The sequence below is a fragment of the Orbicella franksi genome, chromosome 1 (genome assembly GCF_964199315.1).
Source record: "Orbicella franksi chromosome 1, jaOrbFran1.1, whole genome shotgun sequence".
Lineage (NCBI taxonomy): Eukaryota > Metazoa > Cnidaria > Anthozoa > Scleractinia > Merulinidae > Orbicella > Orbicella franksi.
Window position 1 is genome coordinate 25,307,427 of NC_138145.1, and position 27,190 is coordinate 25,334,616.

General features: G+C 41.1%; 1 protein-coding gene and 1 pseudogene across 1 annotated transcript; one reads left to right on the forward strand and one right to left on the reverse strand.

Annotated features, from left to right (window-relative positions):
- The first annotated feature begins 167 nt into the window (after positions 1–167).
- On the forward strand, positions 168–27,183 carry LOC145498670 (DNA polymerase subunit gamma-1-like). The gene is made up of 21 exons (XM_081478589.1): positions 168–891; positions 5,081–5,276; positions 5,696–5,944; positions 11,131–11,393; positions 12,122–12,445; positions 13,161–13,424; positions 14,467–14,836; positions 15,693–15,850; positions 16,407–16,460; positions 16,570–16,687; positions 17,407–17,542; positions 18,256–18,362; positions 18,978–19,117; positions 19,964–20,092; positions 20,411–20,455; positions 20,750–20,864; positions 21,409–21,543; positions 22,077–22,193; positions 23,225–23,342; positions 25,153–25,308; positions 27,089–27,183. Exons 1-20 carry the CDS (start codon positions 281–283, stop codon positions 25,272–25,274), a joined length of 3,771 nt encoding a protein of 1,256 aa, XP_081334715.1. The 5' UTR covers positions 168–280; the 3' UTR covers positions 25,275–25,308; positions 27,089–27,183.
- Positions 5,954–8,392, reverse strand: LOC145499030 (uncharacterized; annotated as a pseudogene).
- Positions 27,184–27,190: the final 7 nt, after the last annotated feature.

Sequence of the window (27,190 nt, forward strand, 5' to 3'; positions counted from 1 at the left end):
TCGATATTAGAATTTCCTCTGTTTTAATGCTGAAAAAGAAACTAAAAAATCTTCAAGATTTTTACATGTACGAAAAATTCGGATCTTCTTTTATACTCTTTTTTTATAATTTTTATGACAATGTAACAAGTACCTAGTCATCCCCTAGTGAGTGAGAATTTGTTTCAATGGCGGCAAGGGCAAGGCAGTGTCTCCTCCATGTTCTTGCCAGTCTTTTCTGCTTTGCCCAATATATGCTCTACTAAATAGGCATACTTTACACTAATCTTCGCTTTAAAATATGTATCGCGCTCTTGAAGCGGTGTTTCGCAACGCTCGAACAGTAAATCCAACGCGACTTCACGTCCCTTGTCTGTCGAACCACCGATGTTCAACAACGCCGTTTACTCCAGATAAGGCCACTGCAAGCTCAGAAGAAGAGGAGCTCAAGAGGTTCAATCCTCTTGAAATCCAGATGCTTTCTAGCTCATTACACGATCAAGTATTCCATGGTAAAATGGAAATCTACGATTCAGAGATGGTGAAAAAATGCCAACACCATTTGGAGGCGCATAACTTGTGGAACAAGAGTGGAACGGTTCTGCCTGAGGTTGATTTCGAACTTCCACCTCTGCTTGGTTCAAATATCGATGAGCACTTCAGAAATATAGCAGAAGAGCAAAGTAGACCATACTTTGAAAAAGCTCAGATTTTAGCAGATGTGACACTCTCTGCTATGCCAGATGAGTGGAGTTACTCTCCAGGGTGGACTAAGTATGTATATACTGATGAGGGATTGGTCACTTCACCTGTGGATGTCCCACAAGAGGATGCCTTAATCTTTGATGTTGAGGTCTGCATGAATGAGGGACCGTTTCCTGTGATTGCGGTGGCTGCCTCTCCTACAGCATGGTAAATCATTATTAGAACAAGTTCTAGCCTGCTTATAATATTTTTCCAGTACATCCAGTGCTAGAGTGTATATGAACAGGCATCCTGTGCTTCATTTTATGTGGGTTACTCAAGAGTACCTTTGGTGTGGTTTTCAAAGTATGTCTTGGCATACTGTCAGGAGGGGGTGTACTCCCTCTCATCAATCAACCCTTTCTGTCTGAAAGGGGTACGTTTTCAATGCTGTAGGTATATAAAAGGATAAATAGGAATTTCACAGGTTGAAGTATGGAAAGGGTAGGGAAAACTGTCATTTAAAAGTATTTAATAGTCCTTTTAAAAAGGTCTGCCCCTAATTAATGGCTCATGAATGATAAGGTCAGCATAGATCTTCTGTTCTTGCTGCTACTCATTAGTGATTTTAATAAAATAATAATAATAAATAATAATAATAATATTTAATATTTCTAAGGTGCAAATTAACATGTGAATATGATCAAATGCGCCTAACAAACCATATGAGTAATATAAATTAAACGATATGCTATGAATAGTGTGATTAATTTAAAACTAATTATTTGCAATAATTATGTACATTAGGCTAAGGTAACGAGCTAAAAATTAAAATATTAAAAACAGGGGATCTAGTAAAAATGTATAGAAAACATCAAGAGCTATTCAAACGCTTTTCTAAATAAAAATGTCTTCAGTTTGGACTTAAAATGGTTAAAATTGTCCTCCTCTGTTATTGTACATAGCAATTTGTTCCAAAGTGATGGTGCAGCAGCAGTAAATGCCCTGTCACCAAGTGTTCTCTTCATTTTCATGGATGGTGGTACTAATAAAACTTGAGAATTAGAGCGTAGACCATACCGGGAGGGATTTTTAACACAAATAAGATTACAAATATAGTCTGGTGCCTGGCCATGTATGGCCTTAAAAGTAATTATTAAAATCTTATAAACAATTCTGAATCTGACAGGTAACCAATGTAAAGAATATAATACAGGAGTAATGCGACTAAAACGCGGAGTCGAGCAAATTAGCCTAGCAGCTGCGTTTTGCACACATTGTAGCTTATTAATATGAGTGGTCGGTAAACCATGGAGAAGACTGTTGCAGTAATCAATGCGTCCCATTATGAAGGCATGCACTAGCACCTTGGTAGACTCAACCGTAAGAAACTTTCTAATACGTCTAATGTTATGCAGATGATAAAAAGCAGCTTTACATGTCTTCATAATGTGTGTCACTAGACTAAGGTTGGTATCAAACCAGGTTCCGAGGTTTCTTGCAACAGCAACAGGGGCAACACTCACATCACCCACCGATAACTTCTTGATGTCCACCTTGCTAAGCTGTTGTCGTGTACCAATTATTAAGAATTCGGTTTTGTCGTCGTTTAGCTTTAACTTGTCAGTAATCATCCACACTCTGATTGCCTTTATGCAGAGTTCCATTGCTTCGATTGCATCAGATTGACTTGATGTGGTGTCGGGCTTGAAGGACAAGTAGAGTTGCGTGTCATCTGCATACGCATGTGCAACAGGTAGATGATCCTTTATCACCTCAAATAGCTTGCTAGAATAGATTGTAAATAGCAGGGGTCCCAGACATGAGCCTTGAGGAACCCCATGTGGCAGCTTGGAACTCTCAGAGAGACAGCTGTCTAAAAAGACGCTTTGCGATCGGTCAGAAAGGTAAGATTTAAACCACTTCAGAGCCGTTCCTGTGATACCAAAACTCGACTGTAGACGATGAAGTAAGATTTTGTGGTCCACCGTGTCGAAAGCCGCACTGAGATCTAGAAGAACTAGAAGTGTCACGTGCTGGCGGTTCATATTCATTAGTATATCATTCTGGACTTTTAGGAGCGCGGTCTCGGTACTATGACATTTACGATATGCAGACTGGAGTGGAGGATACAGGCCAAGATCCATCATGTGGTTGTACGTCTGGTCAAATACAGCGTGTTCTGTCAATTTTGATAGGAATTGAAGATTACTCACAGGTCGAAGGTTTTTAAACACCGAATCAAGGTCAGCCTTCTTTAGGAGGGGGTTGACAAGAGCTTCCTTCCATTCACCAGGAAAGTAGCCTGAGAACAGCGATGAGTTAACTATGCGCCTGATGATGGGGAGGAGCACATCAAGACAACCGACAACCAGTGATGTTGGCATGGGGTCTGTTAGACAAGACTTCTTAGCTGACGTCTGGATTAAAGCCCATACATCATTCTCAGTAAGAGGGTGGAAGGCGCTTAAAGATAAACATGTTGGAACAACTTCTGCTTCAGGTGGACTGGGTACTCCATCATCCACAACAGTGGCATCGATGTCTGAACGAATTCTGGTGATCTTACGAACGAAAAAGCTGTTGATGTCATTGGCTAGGGCCGTTTTGTCATGATAGTCAGGAAAAGATAATAATATTCATCCTTTCTGAGAAGGAGTTTCTTGGTAGCTCTAAATAGCCTTCCTTGATCGGCACTGTTCTCATTGATAAAGTTGGTATAAAATGCCCGTCTAGCTTGATTCATGAGGTGAGTCACATGATTTTTCTTAGACTTAAAGATAATCAGGTCTGACAGCAATTTAGTTTTTCTCCATCTTCACTCAGCTTTCCGACGTATTCGTTTAGTGGCATCTATGTCAGCGTTGTACCAAGGTACCCTCGGTCTAGCCCTCAAGGTCTTTGTTTTTAACGGCGCATGACAATTGGTCATTCTGGACAGAGTTTTGTTATAGTTACGTAAAAGCGCATCAACTCCATCCAGGGTGACATTAGTTAACTCATCGGATTGTTCTTGGCACAATCCAGAGGCAGCTAAGTCAGCTTTGAGTGAATCCAGGTCCACTGATTTGAGCCTCCTGTAAGTGACCTTCTTAGTTGTCACAGCTGGTTTATCTTGAAGTAGCTTGCAAAGAAGTGATGCATGGTCTGATATGAAACGATCAGTTTGTGGTGAATCCTGGATGATTTGGTCAGACCATTGGGTGATAATAAGATCTAGTGTGTGTCCATGAACATGAGTTGGCTGGGAGACGTGTTGCCATAGACCAACAGACTCCAAGAGATCCAACAGTTTGAGAGAGTCAGGATCATCAACAGCATCAATATGGATGTTAAAGTCACCGGTAATCAGTAGCTGTTCCTTAGACAGAAGAATGGATTCAAGATAAGTCGAAAACTCGGTGAAGAAAACATTGGTTGACACTTTATGTTCATCAGAGTATGGCGGACGGTAGATGATAACAACACGGAGATTGTGCGAAGATGATGACGTAACAGTCCACTCAGAGAATTCAAATGATTCCTTTTCACCCGTGTCAACTTTCTTAACACCCAATGAATCTCGATATACTAGACCCGTTCCGCCGCCAGGACGCCCAAGACGGGGGTGATCTATAAACCTGTACCCGTCGGGGCACAACTCCACCCATACAGCTACATCGTCCGCACTCAGCCAAGTCTCGGTGACCGCAAAAAGATCAGCTTTGCAATCACATATATAGTCCAAAATTACAGCGCTCTTGTTTTTAACCGAACGAGCATTGAATGTGCATAATGTCATTAGATGATTATAATATCCATTCAAGGATAATCCGGCAGAACAATTGATGTTTATTAAGTTCCCGGTATTACGAGATGGCATTGTCGATTGTGCTATGTGTCGGTAATCACTGCGCATTGAAACAATAACAGGTATTCTTTCACCTGTGGGGCCAGGATTCAGCTTGAAAACAAGATCTCCAATTAACAGATTGTGGAATGTGGCTGTTGTGTTGGAATAATAAGCCCATGGACGTGGTCCCTCAATGTGTTATTATTGCCACAGTTGTACAAATCATTGTCCTTATTATATATTCTAATTATTTGTGTCACCTACACTGCTTTTATATCATGCACAGTGGAATATTTTCTTTACATTCCCTGATGGTGCCATAGATTGGTAAATGTTTGAGAGTAAAAGAGTAACAGTAGCTCAAGGCTTCAGTCAAAATGTCTTGAAAATATAGTAGGAATTACTGCTTCAACCGAGGGTGTGGGTGAATGACAAAAATAGGGCAATTCAAATAAATTACCTTATACCAACTAGTAATGCTGATGGACTAAAAGTTAAGAACTATGCTGTGTTCATTGAAGCTTTAGGGGTAACTCTGGGAGACATCCATTTTATACTTCTCCTCTTATTATCTTCTTCACCCAGGTACTGTTGGGTCAGTCCAAGACTTGTCGAAGACAAGAGTTACAATTGGTTTGTCAGACCAACTCCTAAGTTATACATTCCATTAGAGCTTACAGACAACCAGGACTGGACAACAGCTGAGTGGAGAGAAAGGCTTGTTATTGGTCATTCTGTTGGTTTTGACAGATCTTTCGTAAAGGAGCAATGTTATATAAAGGTGAGAAATGTTCACTCGTTTTGTTAGGAAACTTGTTGAAATAAAAGCTTGTCTTTTTCCATGACTTGGTTCAGTGCACCCCCTGTGTCAATGATAGTTCAAAACATGGACCTTTAAAAGGAACCTTGGCCTTTATACTAAAGTATACCTCAATCCAGGACTTGACTCTTAATCTTGTAACCCAAGTCTGACCCCAATAACTGGACCCTAATCTGCACTCTTGTCTGGGCCCCTAACCTCCTCAAGTCGTAACTTTGAACTTATTGTTTGAATTTTTTTTGTGCTGGATTAGAATAGGAAATATGGATTTGGAGACAGTTGTTTATTGCATCACCACCTACTAATAGAAAACATGCACTTTTTATTAGTGTCTTAGTTTGTCTTGTGTTAAAACTGACAGTTTGCATTTTCATCTTTAGGGACCTAAAACATATTTCCTGGACACTCTGAGTCTCCACATGTGTATCTCAGGCTTCACAAGTCTTCAGCGCAGCCTTTGGGAATCAGCTAATGCTGGACGCATTGGAAAAGTACCCTGGATGCTGATTGGTTCTGGCAACAAACTTGTAAACCTTCACCACTTGTATTGTGGTGGTGATGAATTAGACAAATCACTGGTGAAAATATTTGTTGATGGAACACTTGATGATGTGCGGGAAAACTTTCAGGTATAGTGTGTGTGATCTCAATTGGGTGTTGCACACTGTTTGATGACCTATATGTTGTAAATGCTCTATGGCTAAAATATTATAATTATAATTATAATCAAAAATTAAACAAGCTTACCTGTAAGTGAAGTTTGATTGTGATTCTCCTGAGCCATTGCGTAGGAACGAAGGGATCACGTGAGATTGCGTGAGCAAGCTTGCCTTCACATTTTAACATTGTCGAGTAAACACCGACCCAAAAAGGGGGTAGGAATAATGAGTCAATGGCTCAGTCAACACCTAAATGGGTGGGCATGTGATCCCTTCGTTCCAACGCAATGGCTCAGGAGAATCACAATCAAACTTCACTTACAGGTAGGCTTGTCTAATTTTTGATTCTCCCTCACCATTGCTGGCGTCACTATGGGACCATGTGAGATTTCAAAGCAAGGTGATTACGAGACAACAATATCAAATCAACAAGTATAATGTAAAAACAGTAGGCGTGTCAAAGTACAATATGACACCTCAGCAGTTATATACAAACTTTACTGTTACACACTAGATAAGACTGCCTGACCAAAATTAGCATCAGGACTATGTTCAATTGGTCTGTTATAAAACCGAGCAAAAGTAGATGCATTTGACCATCCAGCAGCTTTCATGATAGTTGTCATGTCCAAACCAGACCTCTTCGCAGCTGAAGTTGAGGCTGAACGAGTGCTGTGGGCTCCAAACTGGTTTGTATCTATACCAGCATTTGCTAAAACACACTTGACCCATCTTCCAATGGTATCTTTTGAAACTGCCTTATGTGGCTTGACAAAACTTATGAGGAGTTGAGTTTCTTCACCTCTAAGAGGTTTTGTACGAATGACATACTCCTGTAGACACTCTACAATATATAGTCCAGGATCCTTAAAATATGCCTGGAAAACAAGGTCATGTACATGTGTACCAGGTCTTGTTTATTTCACTGGTTTAGAAATAGAAAATGAACAACTAGACTCTGTCAAGGTCATGTACCTAATATCTAGCAGGTGTATAGTTTGAATTCGCTGACCTGACAATAACATTAACAGTATGGTGAGCTTCCAAGACAGCCCCTTCAATGATAATCTTTGAACATGCTCAAATTTGCATACAAATTCTAACACAACATTAACATCCCAAGTACTTTTGTACTTTGGTAAAGAGGGTCTCCTCTCAAATACTCCTTTCATGAATCTTACCACTAAGGGATGGCTACCAGAAGGTGTATTGTCAGGAAATACAATGACAGCTGACAATGAACTCTGAGCTGTGTTCAAGCAGCTATATCCAATGCCAGAATGAAAAAATTCAGTCAAAAATTCAATAACATCAGTTACAGTTGGTTGCAAGGGATCACAAGACCATTTAGTTGAAAACTTATACCATTTCACAAGGTAGGTCCTGTACTGTTTCTTTGTTGATTCTCACCATGATGACATGACAATGCCAATAGCTTGCTCTGAAAGTCTTTGACTTTGTAAAGACATCCTGACTATTTACAAGTCATCAGAGTCAACTTGTGGTGGAGTGGGTGAATGGCATTGGGGTTGTATGGCAGCTGGAGTACTTTCTTTCCTTGAGGAAGAATGAAAGGTTCCTGAACAAGGAGGTGCATCAAAACTGGAAACCATGGCTGTGTTGTCCACTGTGGCACAATAAGTATCCCGGAGCCTTGGTTGGCTTCCACCTTCTGCAGAACCCTGTCAATGAGATTAAAGGGAGGGAAAGCATAAAAATAGTGTTCCCCCCAGTCAACAGAAAAAGCATCTAAAGCAAATGCACCAGGGTCAGGATGCCAAGCTATGTAGGGCTTAGTCTGAAAATTAAGCCTGGATGCAAATAGATCAATAGATGGGCCCCCCAGGGCTTGTGTGATTGACACATAACTGTTGGAATCAAGCTTCCATTCTGTATGGTCATGAAAAATTCTGAAGGCTTTATCAGCTGCAGTATTACACTTTCCTGGCAAATGTGTGGCAGATAGCGAAATATCCCGTGCAATGCACCACATCCAAATGGTTCTAGCAATGTGATTACATTTAAGTGAATGAGTGCCACCCATATTATTGATGTAAGAAACTGCTGTGGTGTTATCAACAAAAATTCTCACATGGGTATGAGACAAGGTTGTACAGAAGGACTGTAATCCCAGGTAAGCTGCTTTTAATTCAAAGCAATTAATATGCTGGTGAGCTTCATCAGGTGCCCAGCGGCCTCCTGATGATCATCCCTGAAAAACTGCTCCCCATCCCTATAAGGATGCATCTGTATAAAGAGTGCAAGACAGATGACCTTGTGAAATGGGTTAGAGACATTTTCAATGTTCTCAACCCACCACTGTAGATCTAACACTGCAGTAGGTGACAGTAGCATGCTTTCATCAAAATTAGCTGCAGTTTTGTCATTTTCTAGGTGCCTTTAGAACAGGGGTCCCATAGCAACCCCAGGGCAACTGGCCACAACTTTGCCTATGACAACTGCCACTTCCCTGATGGTAGGTTGTGTTCTGGTCAAAAGATCTTTGCAAACGTGCTTGATATTTTCTGCCTTGGCATGAGACAAAGTGACAGTCATGGTCACAGAATTTAAGACAAAAGCTAGAAACTCTAGAACCTGTAATGGCTCTAAGATTGATTTGTGTGAGTGAACATAAAGGCCCAGAGTATCAAGCAATTTAGTGGTGGCTTGAACATTATTCTCACATTCAGGCTTGGTGATACCCGGTAAATAGGAGTCATCAATATAGCCAACTGACTGAAAACCCTGTTTCCTGAGTGTGCCATAAGCAGGTTTGAGTAACTTCATAAATAATCGAGGGGCACAAGCTAAACCATTAGGTAAGCAAGTGAACTGGTAGAGCTGGCCTTTCCACTCAAATTTTAGATATTTTTCATGATCTTGGTGGATAGGTACTGATTAATATGCATCTTTGAGATCCACAGATGCTAAGAAACAGTTTGGCCTGATCATGCTAATAACATGTTTTAATGACTCCATCTTAAAATGATGGTATGCCACAAATTTATTCAACTTTTTCAAGTTGAGGATCATCCGATGAGTTCCATCTTTTTTAGGCCTCAAAAAGACAGTGGATAGGAATTCACCTTCCTTGTGTGAAGATTTTAAGAGAACACCTTTAAGGACTAATTTTCCAATCTCAGCACTGATTGTCTCAGCTTCTTTGTCACTAAGTTTGTGTTGGCAAGGTGGCTGCCTCTGGTGAGGGAGCTGGGCAGAATCAATTTTGCATCCTTTGACCACATTTAAAATATGTGGGTCTGTTGTAAGTTTGCCCCAGTTTAACAAATACCCTTTAACCCTTCCAGCTTTAAATATCCCAGGTTGGGTTTTTAAATCCACTAATTTACAGTCTTTACTCACCGACACACTGTGGATTGCTACTGTTTTTGCTCCACCTTCTCCTGCCATTTGCGGAATGGAGTGAGTGGCTTTTGCCAGTGTTTTCCCCGGTTGTTGGGGTGGGGTTGGTGAGTTTGGCCGTTTTTTGAAAAGTGAGATTTGCGTTGGTGGTTATCGTTGGCCTTGGTACTGCTTTGTAGCTTTTGCCCAACCCTGTTGGTGGCACTTATGTCCTGTATTTGTTTTGGAAGGTCATTCCCAAACAACAAATCAGTAAAGCCAACATGTTCAGCACAAATTTGCTGATACTGATTGTTCAGATCAGGTCTGATCATGTCTCGTCGTCTCTGAATGAGCTCACAATTTGCATGGCCCAACAAGGCAATGACATCCAGTAAGGTTCGAGCAACGTTTTCATCTGACAATTTCAAGGTTGAAATTTCACGTTTCATACACTGATCTGCAAGTTTGACCAGTGGGATCATTGCTTTCTGAATTATGTTTTGGAGTCTTTGGAGCTTCAGGTCTCGACTCCTCATGCCTGACCTAATTTTAGACCAGACTTCAGGGTTGACTTTAGTCCCTGTTACATTTTCACAGTTCCCAGGTCTGCTGCAGTTTGAGCGTTTTTCTTTCAACTTATCATCCGACAACTTTGTCCGGATCATTTTATTTATTGTCTTGGCAAGTTTTGGGTCCACATCACTTGAACATGCCTCATCAAGATGGTATTCAGCAGCACTGGACCCTAAAAAATCACTTTCAGCAGTTTTCTCAGATTTCTCACTGTCCTTGCTCATTTCGCTACCCTTAGGAAAGAGCGAATCTATAGAGAGGTCAACTGACTCTTTGTCCGTGGCACTCGTGCCTCATGGGACTTTTCGAGCAGGGCTTTGGTCGTCCTCCGAGTCGCTTGTAGATAAGTGATCGTCATCTGAACGCTTAGATGGATTGCCAGTGTTCGAGATAACCTCTGCAATGTCCGAAGACAATGACTTTGATATGTGTTGAAAGCCCTCAACCATACTCTGGGAGATTGAGGCTTTATGCTTTCAATGAAGTCGCTCCTCGCCACGGATGTTGTCTTTCAAGAACTGGTTCGAGAAGCTGTTTTCCTCTTCTCTCAAGAAACTTCAGCCTCCTTTTTTAATGGCTTGTCCTTTTCCCTCGATTCAGGGTTACGGTTGAGTTCAGGAGATTCCTCCACATGTTTGAGGGACTCGTCAACGGGCAACCTGCCCTCAGAATCTTTTCCCGCCATTACACAGCTTCGATTGTGAAGTAGCGTAAAAATTAGCGGTTAGCTTCCAAATAGCCGTACAAGTAGCGTTAATTCAGGTAATTGTACCCGAAAACTAACCAAATAGAACAGCGCTGGGAGATTGCTCTCATCTAAAAACACTATAAAAGAAGATAAAATACTCTTGACGCGACTAACATCTTGTCCTGGCAAACAATGTCGCACATTGAAAGCAAGCTTGCTCACACAATCTCACGTGGTCCGTAGTGACGTCAGCAATGGTGAGGGAGAATTGCTAAATTGATCTAGTGGCTGAGGTGTATGGAAAGCAAAAATACCTATGAAGATCTTTGAAATACTTAGCAAATGGTAACGTAACTTTGATAACAAAATCATCAAAACAGTGCTATGTGTATTAGTGTCCCTGACAGCTCTCTGCTTTAGCAAAAATACTGTCTATTAAATAGCCTTTGGATTCTTATGTAGATAGCAGGGGCATGCATGCGCACTCAAAATTATCAGGAGGAGTATTTCTCTTGGTCTTGTTGATGTATTACTCTGGCTTTTGTAACAGGATTTGGTAACGTACTGCGCAAAAGATACTGCAGCAACTCAGGAAGTATTTGCGGCCCTGTGGCCTAAATACCTGGATAGATTTCCTCACCCTGTGTCTTTTGTGGGGATGTTAGAAATGGGATCTGCCTATCTTCCAGTTGATCGCTCCTGGGAAAACTACATACGAGATGCTGATGACACCTATGAAGATCTGGAGAAGGAAATGAAGTGTTCACTGATGAAACTAGCTGATGACACGTGTAACTACCTTCATGGAAAAAGGTTTGCAACATTCCTCCTGTCCAACTTCCAAAATAGCTACTGTAGCTATAAATAATAATATTATTATTGGATGAGCTTCCAAGGCTTTTTTTCTGTTATAAGTCAAAAAGTGTTAGAAGCTTCGGTCTAAGTTATCTTTGGTTGACGTCATTTAGCTGCCACTGTCCTTGTATTCTAAATATCAAACAAGTTGATTGAATTTTCTCCTAAATTGAAGACTTTTTTTGGTTTCAACATACATTTGCTTAGTAATTTAAAGCCATTCTGCATAACTAGAAGTGATTTCTTGAACTTGTCAGACACACAGTAGAGATGTCAGTAACAAATGTCTTACTGATGTGGTCTTCTACAAGTTAATAAGGGTTTTTTGTTTTTTCTGTACATTACAGACCTCGATTAGGTTAGGAAGAGGTATGTTATCATTCAAGCTTAGTAGCCCGTCAGACTGACACATCAGTTTTCATGTCATTTAAGCAACCAGCTTTAGGAGTGTTCTTTTCTGGATGCTAGTCCATCACAGGGCTACCCAAGCATTTAAGTCACACCATAAGGCTACTACAAAAAGCCTGTCATACCACACAAAAGTAGAGTTATAAATTTAAAGTGTGTGAACCCTTGTAGCCATGCAACTTAGCACGTTGGTACCAAAGTTGGGTGTTCTAGCCACAAAGAATGGATAAGGTGAGTACCATGTTGAAGCTCTTGTACATATCTCTATGATTTTTTAGGTATGCAGAGGACCCTTGGCTTTGGGACATGGACTGGTCAGTCCAAGATGTAAGAACTAAAAAGCCAAAACCTCCAAAAAAGAAAAGGAAAACTAAAAACGTGCCAAGCAGTGGCAAAGTGATGGATGCAGATGCTTCTTCAACAGAGACAGGTGCAACTAGTAAAGGTGGATTAAGCACAGACATTCTTGAAGATGAGATGATTGATGACAATAACATTGAGGTTGTTGAGGGTTTGAAGAACTCCTCTGATATCTTAGCAACTATTCCACCAGCTGTAGATGTGATGTACAAGAGACGGCAGAAGTTACCGGGTTATCCCAAGTAAGTGGGTCATTAAAGGAGTTGTGCAACGGGAAACTGTCTCCATTTTTAGAATAAAACCTGCTCATGAAATGCAGGAACTTTCATTTTGAAGTAATAGCATTCTAAAATGACAGACACCTCCTTTCCATAGAATGTTCTGAAAATGACTAACTAAGCATTTTTCAGGCCAAAACTGTGATGATATGTGCTTCAAATGCACTTCCAGTGACATAATCAGCATGTGAACCATCATGCTTTGCGATATTTTGTATGTAGTTCCCGTCATGTTGTAAGAAGTGACATCGTCTCCTTTATAGCTCGCGCAGTACGTATCACAAAAACCAGTGACTGACTCTAACTGAGAATTCACTAAATGAGGTATCAAGATGCTTGTACACTTAGTGTTTCACATAGGATAGCCTTTTTAAATTAAAATTAACTCGTGGGGCCAAAAAGGAACATTATTATTTTATGTAGGTTGTGTTTAAAGCTTCAAGCTTGCTGGGCCATACATATGAAGCAAGCCAACATAGTTAAGAATCTAAGCTACCGGGAAACCAGCCTATTTGCATAGCACGGCCATGGATTTGATCATGTGTCTGACAGTCTAACAAGAACAAATCCAGCTATTGGTAGGCTAGAGGCACTGTTAAAGAGCTTTAACCAGGAACCTCTGGATTACAAGACCAGTTACCCTGGTCATCCATATACTGTTGTTTTGTCCTGTTGTCAGTTGGTACAGATCTCTATGTATGGGACCATCAGACAAGGAAGAATGGAAAGAAGGGCCTGTGAACATTAGCGCACAGTGTCAGGTAGCACCTTCGCTCTTGCGCATGACATGGGATGGCTTCCCGCTGCACTACACCCGTAAACATGGCTGGGGATACCTTGTGCCTGACAGGATGGACAATTTGACAGCCAATCAAATCAGTTTGCCTCAAAATGAGGACGACCAAGTGGAAGTAGAGGAACAAGGACCAACATTCCCGACAAGGTACAATGATATATTTAGTATTTTTTTTACCAAGACCTACAGTCTCAAGATGTGTATCTAGTGACCAACTTGTTAAACTAAAAGGACCCAGGGATGGATGCAAGAATTTTCAAGGGGGAGAGGAGTGGCTTGTTGCAGAAACAATGGGGCATGCCCCCAAAATGTGGCAATTTGAGAATTGGAACCTAATTGAAAACTGCTAAACCAGAAATACAAGCAATGCCACAAAGTAGAAATTACAATGAGGGACCTGACCAGAGTATTTGCCATTATTTCTTCTATGATATTCACAATTGTTTTCAATTTTTGTGCTACTCCAAAACTGGGGTGGCTAGCCACCCAATCTCCCCTCCCCCATCTAAATCCACCCTGGGACTTCAGTCACATACTACAGGTTTTCATTCGAAATTCAATTGTTACCATTTAGTCATGCAGGAATTAATCAGAAACAGCCTTGTTACTTGCAGTTGTTTAAAGCCAGGTTCAAGTGGATTAAGTGTGACCCGCTAGCTAGAAGAAGAAACTGACAGAGACACAGGGTTATCAACTCACTGTTCCATCAGCTTAGATAAGCAAAGTTTTAAAGTTGTACAAATCCTTTTCCTTTTTTAGTCATGTAACCTTTCGGAATGTGAAGGTGCGGTGGCCTCATGGTCAGTGCATTCGTTCCCGGAGCGAGCGGTCCGGGTTCGAGCCCTGGCCGGGGACATTATGTTGTGTTCTTGGGCAAGACACTTAACTCTCACAGTGCCTCTCTCCACCCAGGAGTATAAATGGGTACCAACGAATTGTTGGGGAAACCTAACAAATTGCGGGAGAGTGACCTGCCATGGACTACAATCCCGGCCAGGGGGAGTGGAAATACTCCAAGCCGCTTCATGCTACAGAAACCGGGATAAGCTCTGGCAGCTATGAGCCAGTCGGTTCTAAGGCTTCAGTTTGTTCCCTAACCTTTGGGAATGCTGATGAGCCTAAAGAGGAACTGGATAGGAGGTTACATGGAATTCTTTTACTTTGTGAACATATTTCTCTTTCTTTTCAGCGCATTTGAAAACCTTTGGAAGAAGCACCGTATGAACGCAAATCGTGAAGCGGTAAACGGAACAGATTCTAAATTTGCCGATGATGAGATGGATGTATACAACCTTGATGAAGATCAACTTTGGACGAGCTCAGAACTGGAAGAGATGAGGCCGCGAAAATCTTCTCAAACCAAGAAATCTTCTAGCGGCTCGGATAAGACCGAGACCATAGAAGACGAACCTGAAACAGCCCCAAAGAAGAAAGAGCCTCGAGTTAAGGCCTCAGGGGCGACCTCAGGAGAAGAAAGCAGACCTGATTTTTATCATGGTGTTGGACCTTACAATGACGTTAATCTTCCAGGAGTATGGTTCTTCCGTATACCACACAAGGTAATTAGAGATAACTTACCAGTACTTACTAAGACCCCATCCACGCTACGCCGGAGAAATTTGAAAACGCAACAATCACCAGTCATTTTGGATTTGTGTTTGAGGAAAACTCGGTCTGGAAAATCACATGATTATCGTGAGATCATTGTTTTTGAAAAACACCGTTTTCAAAATGTTTTCCGTCCACACTAAAACGCAAAGCCGGCGTTTCTACTTCCTTCCGTTTGAAGAGCGTTTTTGGAAAGCTCCGTTTTCGTGACAGAGAAGTGTAGACGGAAGGCCTAACTGTAGAAATGAAGCTGCGTTTTCAAATTTCTCCGGCGTAGATGTAGTGTGGACGGTGCCTAAGACTGTAGCTGGAGGGTTTCACTGGGACACGAAGGCAAAACAACTGGCTATTATTTTGTCATCGCACGAGAAAACCGCCAGCTTTACAGGTTAGTTTGTACTGAGTTTGCAAATTATGATACCGTCTTGCATTCAAGCACTGCGCATCAATTCTATTTGTATAGGTAATCGTATGAATGCGAATGCAATTAAGGATTTACGCTACTCGCGATATTTGAAAATTCTCTCAGAATTGCAATTTGAAAGAATTTTCAAATATCATTAGTAGTGTAAATCCTTAATTTCCCAAGCCTTCATACAAAATTATTACTCTTTTATTGTATGACTGGGAAAATCACAAAAGCGCGCGCGTTAATTTGCACTGCAGTGGAAATTAAAAATTAACGATAAATTGGCCTGCTCTCAGCTAATCACAACGAAGTAATTTTCTCAGTCATATAATAACTCGCGTAATACATTTAGGCCTTCCCAAGTCGAGTAACTGAAGAAATTTTTTTTGCTGTTTCAGAATGGTGAGAATTATCGTTGTGGAAACCCGCTGGCTAAAGACTACATCAGCAAAATGGAGGACGGAACACTGGTGTCCTCTGGAGACCACAGTGCTCACAAAACCCTGATTATTAACAAGATGATATCCTCCTGGAGGAACGCACAGAAGAGAGTTAGGTGATGCAATTTGTAGAGATTTTTGGAATGATGAGGGTAACGAAGAAAGGAATGTTGGTGAAATAGTGCATCAAGGATAAGGCATACGGGGAAATTAGATTGACGAGACTGACAATAAGCATCCCAACTTAGTTACATGTAAAACTTAAAATGGGAATTGTTCATCTCGGGGGAGACTTCATATAACACGGACAGGGTTGCTCATTGTACCTTAAGGCGTTAAAAAAAAGTTTGATTCCTCTTAGGGTGTTCAGCCTAGAAAGGTCCACGGCTGGAGCTTTTGCGGTACCTTTTAGGGTATTGAGCCAAAAAAATTCAATGTCAGTTGATATGTTGTTGAGCATTGTGTACCTCTTAAGGGTGAAACAATTCCAAGCCACGCCCACAAAACAGGACCTTGATACCTCTTATGGGCACTTTTCAAAATTCCTGATGGGTACTTCGCCTCCTTCCCCCCCCTTCCCCCCCCCCCCGGGTGTTCAATCATAAATGTGGCACATTTCTTGCAGGTTGTCTTGATAAGAGAGTGTGTTTACTTATTTCTGTCTCTCTTTAGATCACAGCTGGCTGTCTGGTTTGACAAGGACGACCTACCCTCGGAAATAACTGGGTAAGGAACAAGCACTGCGGTTGCTCAGTAAATTGGCACATTGATTTCGTGAAAGTTTCTTCTATCTTAGGAATATTGGTGTTTTCATCGTAAACGTTTCCCATTGCAGATCTGAAAAGTACAGCGCTGACAACATGTATGGCGCCATCTTGCCTCGTGTGATCACAGCAGGGACAGTAACAAGGAGAGCAGTTGAACCTACTTGGCTGACAGCCAGTAATCCCAGAGTGAGTGCTGATGGTTTCCAAAAATGAAATATATAAAAACAACAGGCATAGAAACTAGTAATTAAATTGAGAGCAAGTTGAATGCTGCCGAGTGAAGACTTGGTCACATAACAATGGCGATAAGCTCATAAAAGCATGTTGTCTTCCTCCCGTCACGTGAATACAACGTTCGTACACTGGTGAATACTTCCACAAGCGAATAAACTTGTAGTCGACATGGCAATCGAAGCCCCAATCGAAGCAGAAGATATTGACAGACCAACACCTTGCGGTGAGTCTGAGGGCACGGGCTGCGTGACAAAACCAACCATATGCCACACGCAACAACGCTGCCCTTGATACTGTGGGCGCAACGCCATCTGCCAGTAATCCGTGCTTCTCAATGAAAACGATTATAACGGCTTCTCCGTAGCCTCGGCAGCAATCAATGTTTTCTCTTCTCATCAAAAGGTGAAACACGTAACACTCTACGGAAGTCCAGCTTACTACTCATGTAAGATACACGAGAGATCGTGTTTTACCACATTTCCAAACATCGAAAGGAGGGTTGAAAGCGTGCAGTAGAGTATTTTTTGAAGAATTGTCTCTTAGGTGTTTGATATATCTTCTCGATCGGGTTTAAAACTAAAGAGAAAACGTAGAAATTAAATCCTGATTAAAATCAGATATCCAAAGGCCGTCACGTCTATGATGTGGTAATTTTATGATTTTGTCTTTAGGAGGATCGTGTTGGCTCAGAGCTGAAGGCCATGGTGCGGGCTCCTCCAGGCTACTGTTTAGTAGGGGCTGATGTAGACAGCCAGGAGCTCTGGATTGCTGCTATTTTAGGAGATGCTCATTTTGCAGGGATTCATGGTGAGCCATTTTAACTTGATCTATATCAAAAGCTCATTAGACTTGCTCGGAGGCAAAGGTACTACTTCCTACTGTTGTGCTATGAATTTCTGGAGCGCATCGTGTAAAGACAGTAGAGAAATTATTTTTAAATGTGGCTAAATGTAATTTAGGATAAGTTCAACGCGAAACAAGATTGCTGGCCAGCAGTCTCCCTCAGAGTGAGTTCGGGGTGGCCGGGGAATTTTACAGCTCGGCTTCGGATGTCAAATCATTCCGCGTGTTTTTCGTTGCTGGACGGTTCTCGTTAAACTTTTAAGCCAGGAAAGCCTTGCAAACAATTAAAGATAGATGTAAACAAATTACATCTCTTTATCATCGTTTAAAGAGACGTCAGTTAAAGTGTGTGCGAAATACAGAACCTCTCTAGGTAATTATACAAAGTGACACTATTTTCCGCTGGTGAACATTTCTCACCTTTAGCTTGGTAAACACAATACTGACTTTGTCACTACTGAGAGAGCAAGAGCCGTTTTGGGTTTATTTTATCTTCTCAATTGAGGTTTCTTTTTAAAAAGTAGGGTTTGGAAAATTGCTTCCCCTCCGCCCCCTTTTACACGCATGTTTCATCGGGGCGAAGACAATGAGTTTTAGGTAGGTAGACTGCAAGCTAAAAACCGTCGTGAAACGCTTAGTTTACGCACCCTGATGGACTTTGGATGGTTGTTATGCAGGTAGTACAGCGTTTGGCTGGATGACATTGCAGGGTAAGAAGTCAGAAGGTACAGACCTTCACAGCAAGACTGCTCACACTATTGGAATAAGTCGAGACCACGCGAAGGTGAGAGTATTATGATTTGAAGGTGAAGCGAAGAAGTCAGTCGCTCAATCAGTCGGTCCGTCCGTCAGTCCGTCTATCCGTTAGGCAGTCCGTCCGTCCGTCTGTCTCTTTGTCCGTCCGTCCGTGCGTCAGTCTGTCTGTCAGTCAGTCCGTCGATCTGTCGGTCATTGGGTCCGTGAGTCTGTCCATTCGTCTATTTCTGTTCCGTTCTTCCGTCAGTCAGTCATTCAGGTTGCCAGGTAGTATAGCGTGTTGTCTTCACGTTAGTATTGGCTCGATATGTCTCAATATATGTTATGATTGTGAACTAAAATTGCTTTTCACCGATAATTTGTGCATTCAATTTATCCTCTGCTTGAAAGACATCTGTGACTGGGCACGACAAATCCCAGACTAGTGACGTAACTCTACAGAGATCCGCGAAGTGTCTCTGAGAGCTGATTGGTTGTTGCTTGGCAACAGCCATGCCACGACTAATCAACGAAGTTACACGGATCTTTGTAGTGCTATGTCTGTCGGTTGGTGGTGTTGTTTTCTCTTTCAGCTGTTATTTGAGTTGCTACGTAATCTTTCTTTTCCGGTCTCTTCAATCATTCTCTGTCTTTTTTGTCCCAGATTTTCAACTATGGCCGTATTTATGGAGCGGGGCAGAAGTACGCAGAGAAACTGCTTCTACAGTTCAATCACCGCCTGACGGAGGGCGAAGCCAAGCAGAAAGCAGAAACGCTGTACGCTAACACCAAGGGAGTGGCCAAGTAAGACAGCAAGGGGTTTGGTTAAGGGAGCTATGACACAAACTTTATTGAAAGCCATTTTTGCAACAGACAAATTGCCTTTAAGTTGAAATAAACCTCAAAACAAAATAAGACAAAAATAAAAAAAATAACTTTATTTGAGTGTCAAATGTATTTAGTACTGTTGTGCAAATTGCGATATGGGGACACTGTAAATGAATAAACAAATATTTCAAACAGAACATAAACTGTTAAGAGTCCCAATTGGTGTGAGGTTGGCCAGTTAGTTGGCTATTTACACAACACGGTCGAGTAGTTGAACTCGGGACTACCGAGAACAAATCCAAATAGCGACAGGGTGGAGAATTTGAACCTGCAGGGACCTCCAGGTCAATGAAGTAGAAAACACATAATAGTGGTATGAATAAATCAAAGAGGGGGGAGGATAGTCAAGGATGGAGAAAGATTAAGAGGGATTGCGAATGACGAACTTGAACGAATTAGGCTAAAAGTTCAAGATTCGGAAATCATGACATAGCCTTGTCAAGTAGTTGCCTGGGACTATGATTTATTTTCCGACCCGGCTTCACCTCCAACAGCATACCAAGTTTCATCGGAAATCTATGGCGGGTTCTTTTACTAGGGAATCACCTTAAATGAGTTTGTTTGCACAAATTTCTCCGTTCCTCTGTTTAATTCCTGTGGTAATTCTTGACTCAAATTAGCATCGTTAGCATTGTTAGTCTGTTTCGCTAACTAGACGACTTGCCAGTTTCTGTGCACGGTTTTTTGCTATCTCCATAGATAAATATTAGCTTGACGTACACTGTCATTTCACAGTGGCCGTTGTCTGTATATATTTTGAAGGTTTCTTCTGACCGATTATGGAAAATCTGTGGCAGAAAAACATGGCTTCTCTGAAGACATCGACGAAAATGGATGCGTTTTTGCCAAAGTGTATTACCAGTTGCTGAGGAAAACATCGCGGAGAAAACGGTGAGTCTCTTGTGGTTGTTAAATTGATGTTGTATTGTATCGGTCAAATGCGTGGTAAGTCTTGGCTGCACTGTTTTGTCTCAGTTGTTCAGTTAAAATATTATGTTACCGTGACATCCAGCTATGTATTTTCAACCATTCAATACGTGTTCAATTTGCTTCAAATCGACAAGTGTATGCAGCTTTTAGTTTCAAAGGTTCGTTGTCCCCAACTAACAGTTAAACAACAACAACAAAAAAAACAGACACAGGCGGGGGACAGGGAAAGCAGATTTTTATAAAGAAGTTGAAGTGTATTATATTTTTGGTGTTTTTCAGTTCTACCAACAGTATCGACAGTGGCCGAAGGTGGTGTGGAGGAAGGTAAAGTGACAATAATGGCGAACGTGAGACAAGCTCGCTTATTTCATCGAGTTTGTTTTTGTAATCCTTGTAAACTGTATGCTTCTTATTTAGCGGCCACTGTATTTTTGTAGCAAGTGAAAAGCTGGTGTGATATTTAAAACCGAACATTCTAGATCAAAGTATCCACCTTCTATTCTTTGATTAAAAGAGACTGAGTAGGTAACTGATTTACTCGTGTAAGAAAAGACTTCTGGAACAAATTATCATGGAAGTTTTCTGTTTTGATCGCTTGTGCTGTTGTAATATTTATAGTGAGTCTGAGATGTTTAATAAGCTCGAGAGTATTGCTCAATCAGAGGAGCCGAGAACTCCTGTACTGGATTGCAGGATCAGCAGATCACTGGAACCATCAGCTGTGGGCAGTGAGGTGAGTTAAAAAATAAGACAGATGAACACACAGTAGAGGATAAGAGAACCCAGCTGAAATAGATAGACAAACTTACAGACAGACAGACAGACAGACAGACAGACCGAAGGACCGACAGACAGGCAGACAGACAGACTGACAGACTGCTTGACCGACCGACAGACAGACTGCTTAACTGACCGACCGGCAGACCGACTGACAGACTATCAAATCGACAGACCAACTGACAGACAGAAAGACCAAAGGACAGAAAGACAAGCAGTCAGGCTGACAGGCAGGCGATCAGGTAAGCAGGCAGACAGACAGATAGACAGGCAAATAGACAGACAAACAAACAGGCGGTCAGGCAACGGGCAGGCAGACTGGCAGGCAGGCAGAAAGACAGACAGACAGACAGACAGACAGACCGTAGACAGGCAGGCAGACACACAGCAAAATTCTGGCATGGGACATGTTTGGACATTTTCCTTAATTAAATCAAGTTGGTGACAGTTCCTACATTTCTTCTTACAATTTTGATATCCAGTCATCTTCTCGTTTCCAGTTCATGACAAGTCGGGTTAACTGGGTTGTTCAGAGCTCTGCTGTGGACTATCTACACCTCATGCTAGTTTGCATGAAGTGGCTTTTCACCAAGTACAATATTGACGGACGTTTTTGCATCAGCATACACGACGAGGTAAGCAAACTCAGGTACGTTTTTAAGCGTCAATCGATACGGTGGGTTCAGTCAGAAGAAACGAGCTGTTATGACGGGTGGAAACTTGAAAAACATTTTCAACGAACTTGAAAAATTTAGGCTAAACTGCTCAAGATGCGCAAACCGTAACGTAGCTCCTTTAATTAACCCGTAACAACTTCAAGTTGATAATAGGCCCTTTGCAGGATCCGGTCACATGGTACTGAATTAATTACGCTGGAACGCAAGTCACACAGTGGGACTTCCAAAACAAAGGAAAGTCGGGCTGGACCGGTGCGAGTTCCTTTGTTTTGGAAGTCCCACTGCGTAACTTGCGTGCCAGCGTAATTAATTCCGTACCATGTGACTGGATCCTGCAAAGGGCCTATGGTTAAGTACACTGTAGTTATCAGCTCGCCATCTTCTGTGTCAAATAGCTTTTCAAAGAAAACACATATTAAGGTAACCAGTTCAAGAATATGCATTAACCGCACAGTAACAGTCCTGTCCTTTTTCCGTTAAATCCCTATCAGGTTCGCTACCTGGTGTCAAGCAAGGACAAGTACCGCGCGGCTCTGGCACTACAAATTACCAATCTCCTCACTAGGGCAATGTTCGCGCACAAACTGGGAATGAGCGACTTACCACAGGTAACGATGAATAATATAACACAGTTGATTTGTGATTTGAAAATGTTTGTACTTCGTGGCCTTCATATCGAAATGAGTTCAGTTTATAGTGGTTTCCTGGAGATACTGGAAGAGACGGTTTTTTCAGAGTTAGCCGACGAACTGAGAAAGATGGCGCATTCAGTAGGTCATTTCCGAGTTACAGTTTCAAAACGGGCCTTCGTGCGAAACCATTCATGTGAAAATGCTGAAAATGTTTATCTTAAATGTTCATAGTTCGTTTTCATACAAATCAAATTCATTTTCATGCGAAAGGTTTCGCAGGAGGACTCGTTTTGAAACTGAGGCACATGGTAACTCGGAAATGGCCTTTAGCGTCATCATCGCATCAGAAGACAGCGCGGTTGCCCTCAAAGGGGACTAGACGCAAGAGAAAATCTATAGGGAAACGTGGAAGTGGAACGGAAACTTCCGACGTCCCGTTCCAACCGAAAGAATCCATAAGTTAGTGAAAGAATTTCCAAAAAGTTTTCGAACCATTTGGTCCAGCCATATTTCTGGATTTTCAGGTTCTCTTTGTGATCTGACAGTGAAATTTTCATATATAAGGCAGACCGGTACGTTTTCTCGTTCCGGTACAACAATTCAGACCACTATTATCTGTGTCATGTGTTGGATAAGATCATTGCTTTACGAGAGAATAGAACTAGCAGTGCCATAGTTTTTTTTTCCAGAATGCGGACAGTTATCATGACGTTACCTCTGAGTGATAATAAGTTATATCAAAGGGGAATAATATTTCTTCCACGCACTGGAATCAAAGTTATAATACTAAAAGAACCACCCCCTGGTAAATTATCCGTAAATTCTTTTAAAGTTGTTTTTCTCGGTTAGCATGAGGTTGCTATGGTAACCTTACGTGCTTCCGTTGAGGCTTGCTCAGTTGCAGTTCCGTTGACGTCCGACATATTCTTTCACTGACTACAAGTCGGGTTTTCAATTAACCTCATCTTGACCTTTATTTACCCCGCGCGTGTTTTATTTCCTTCCAGTCCGTGGCATTCTTCAGTGCTGTTGATATAGACACAGTGCTGCGTAAAGAAGTGACGCTTGACTGTAAAACTCCATCCAACCCACTGGGACTCCACAAGGGGCAAGGAATAGCGCAAGGTGTGTGAAGAAATATAATGAAAAAAAACAAATCAACCATGTTGAGCAAGTTTTATAGATAGCTGATTTTAAAAAGTTGTCAACTTTGTCTTGGTAGTAGTAGTAAGGTCTCTCTTTTGTAGATTTTCGTTATTTTCACAGCAAACAATAAGTAGTAGCCATTTTATCGTTGAAACGATTGCTAATCCCGGGAGTTTGTTTACTCGGCATTCATACCTCGTGTATTGGGCGACTTTTATAACTGAGTTTAAAGAGTTCTCTCAAACAATAAATAGTAACTATTTCATCGTGGAAATGATAGCATACCCTCGTTAGTTTGTCAACTGGCGAAGTATTGCTCGTGTTTCGCAGTAAAAAAGTAGTGTGCTTTCAGTCAGTTCAATGAACTTGAACTGACTAAACCCTAATTTCTCTTTACTCTTAATGCACAACAAACCCGTACGAGCTACAAAGTACTAATACACTTGATAACATAACAAGCAAATTTTAGTGCAGTAAGTAATAAGTTGCAGTGTTTGCAGAAATTTATCGGTGCAGATTAACGTGTGGTTAAATGTTTCGTGTATCACTAAAACATACAAAAGCAATTCGATGAGAAAATGTTTGAAATAATCCAAATGTCTTGTCTGTATGTCAAAGGGAAACCATTGATGCACTTTTGTTTCATGATACAATACGAAAAGTAAAACACAGCAGGACTGTTTGAAAGTGCTAATTGTTTCTGTTTATTATTGACGAAGTCTCCTCAGTCAGTCCCATGCATTTCGTTTCTGTTAGTTGTGAGAAAATGGTTTTACATCAAGGCAGTATTCCATAACTGATGATTTTCGTTACTTTTACGTTCAACATATACACAATTAAATAATTGATATGAAGTGTTGCATGACAAGGGTTGTTTAATCAACATAACGGCATCCTGCTGTGTTTTTTTGGGGGAATTGATAACGTGGTTTAGGTAAACATTCTCAAAAGACAAGTGTACACAGTTAGAATTCTATTGTGTAAGACTTGGACCCCATGGAAAGTTTGATGTCACTGGCACCTCCCCTCCCTAAAGGGGACTCAACTTGACGTGCCAGTAATCACGCTTCGGTTGTAGCTTATTTCAGGGGGTAGAGGGGGTGTGCGTTTTATACCTAGGACACCTCAAGATTAAGATGCCGAAGCTAACCGAAAATATTCGAAAAGGTTTCCGAATTTGATGAGGGGTTACAGTCTGCAATTCGTCCTCCTTGCTCAGAACTCCTTCAATATTCAGTGAAGCATATTGCGTTTTGTACAGAAGCTTATGCTTCTGGTTTGCAGAATATCCATTCTTTTTAAAATTGGTATGCCTTGTGCATTGCTTTTCCTAATCCCCATGAAAGTAACTTGCCAGAATAGTCCCGAACGATTCCCTCAGTAAAGTTAAAACGTTTTAATCAAGGAGAAGGAATTCTGGCACGAACGAGAGGGGAAGAAAGTGACCGCTATCTGGATTTGTTCTCGGTAGTCCCGAGTTCAACTCCTCGACCGCGTTGTGTAAATAGCCAACTGGTCAGCCTCCAACCAGTTGGGATTCTTAATAGTTTATGTTCTATTTGCAATACTTGTTTATTTATTTACGGTATCCCCAATTAGCACAAGAGTGCTAAATACATTTGGCACTTAAAGTTTAATATCATTTAATTTAAAAGAAATCATAGAATGCAAGGCAAACTAAGGTCTCCCCCTGTTTGGGGTGACTAGGCCTTGCATAGTGTTGGACTTTATCCGGCCCCACTCCCGTGATATCTGTTAAATTTTTCTTTTGTGTCTTTTCATTCACCAGGGGAAGCGTTAGACATTTACGACATCTTAAAACTTACTCATAACGGCGTACTTGAGGAAGATCCACAAACAGAGAGGGACCGTAGGGCCCAGAAAGAATCAATTTACGATTCTTTAACATAAAAATACGTTTTTAGACCTTAACAATTGTATAAAGGTAAGACTCATTATTCATAGACTAGTTGTGTTATAGAAAGTTAAGAGTTTATCAGGTTTTAGAATATTCCAACTTGGTTTCAATTAGTTTGTGCTGTTGTTTTATAAGTAGAACCTTATTGAATTCAAACGGCTCCTTGATATATTAGAAGTAACAAAGTGGAAAACCTTTTTCTTTGTAAAGATTCTTGACATAGATATTTTTTAAATGCCTCTCACATGTACAAGGGTCCATTAACAGGATGAAATTAGATATTAGCTTCGGGGATACCTCAGAAACTGGATATGCCCAGCATTTGAGCATGCAGTTGCGCACGAATTCATGTTTACGATTACTTATTAAGATTCAACTGATGTAACTATTGCAGTGTCGAAATTACAGGAGCTGTCCAGTGATCTTTTAACTTTTTACTGACTTACTTGGCGATTTTGAAAAACGTGCGATTACTTTTGAACCGCGCAATCTTTCTTAAGATGTTCGGTCTCATTTCTCATAGGGTAAAATATAGTCAAGAACCTGGAAGCCGTTCGCCATATCTCACCGAATGTACCCCGGTTGCCGGGACAGCTCTTTCACCGTTAACTTTTAGGAATTTCCATTCTTTCGTGTGTAGTGATTTTTAGTGAAATCCTTTTATTAAAAATACAGGTTTCAAAGTGTGACCATTTAAGATATAGCAATAAATAAGATACGCTTGCTGGGACTTCGGTGTAAACGCTTACCACGAGACTGTTAAAAGTAACGGAGGGGTGAAGTTTCCTGATTCTTGATAAGTGACCACTCAACAGAGATCAGATCAGACCGTTTTCATACAGTTTTACTTCTAAATCTTGTGTTCTATGAGAATTCTAAAACAAAATGGGAATTTGGAGATTTGTGTTTAAAAATTGAGTAATTTGGAGATTTTTAGGGATGTAGAGTAACTCAGCCAAAACAAGATATTAAAGTAATTTTATTGAGGTAATGCGGATTAGGGCAGGCCCTGAAATTCGTAGATGTGCGTTTACACTTTTTTGTCGTTGTTGTTGCTGTTATTTTTTTACTTGGAAATTGAGTAAGATTTCCAAATAACTGTTGGCTTGCTACGTGCTTAATCAAAAGGATATTACGCCAAGGTCAGCCGAGAAACTTGAGAGTACGAACTCATCTACGTGAATATTATAAGCGCTGTCTTGTGTGAAAGTGCTTTGACGGGATTTTCTTACTGACTAAATATCTTTTACTGCCTAATATACAAATTGATTTCTTCAAGATGGTGAAATTGCTCCGAATCTGTTCTCAATCAAAACTTATACAACATTAAGGTCGTTACTGAGCGTTACTACTGACCGATAATCGCAGACTCACGACACGTGTTGGAGTCTTGCAAAATCCCAAGATTGTACTTTAGAGTAGAATGTAGCCAAAAAGCTCTGTTTGCAAAGTTTTGCCCTCATCTCCTTTTCACCCCCACACATTGCTGCAATCGTGTAAGAGATAGTATTGGACACGGGAAAAGGGGTCGGACTGCGACACCGCAAAAGCCCAAATATTTGTCGTGGTTAATTGATTGAAGTACGCTTATCAGCACAAAACGTAATAAATCTTTCATCTACATTATACCAGTGAAATCTCGGTATCTTACTTATCTTAGCTATCTGCCATCATCATGATCCGCTATTGTTGTTTTTAATTCGTCTGGGATTTGTGATTATTTTAGTCTGTCCTACATCATCGTAGTGAGTTGAGTACCAAAAGTGACATTTTTGAAAATTTCAATCGACGTTTCTTCTTTTAACAGCTGTTGTACAAAGGAAGCACTTCTAGATTAAGCCAGGAGAAGAGGTTATCACTGATTGGGTTACTGTTTGTTTGTTGAGTGGTCTGCCGATTTGATTAGTTC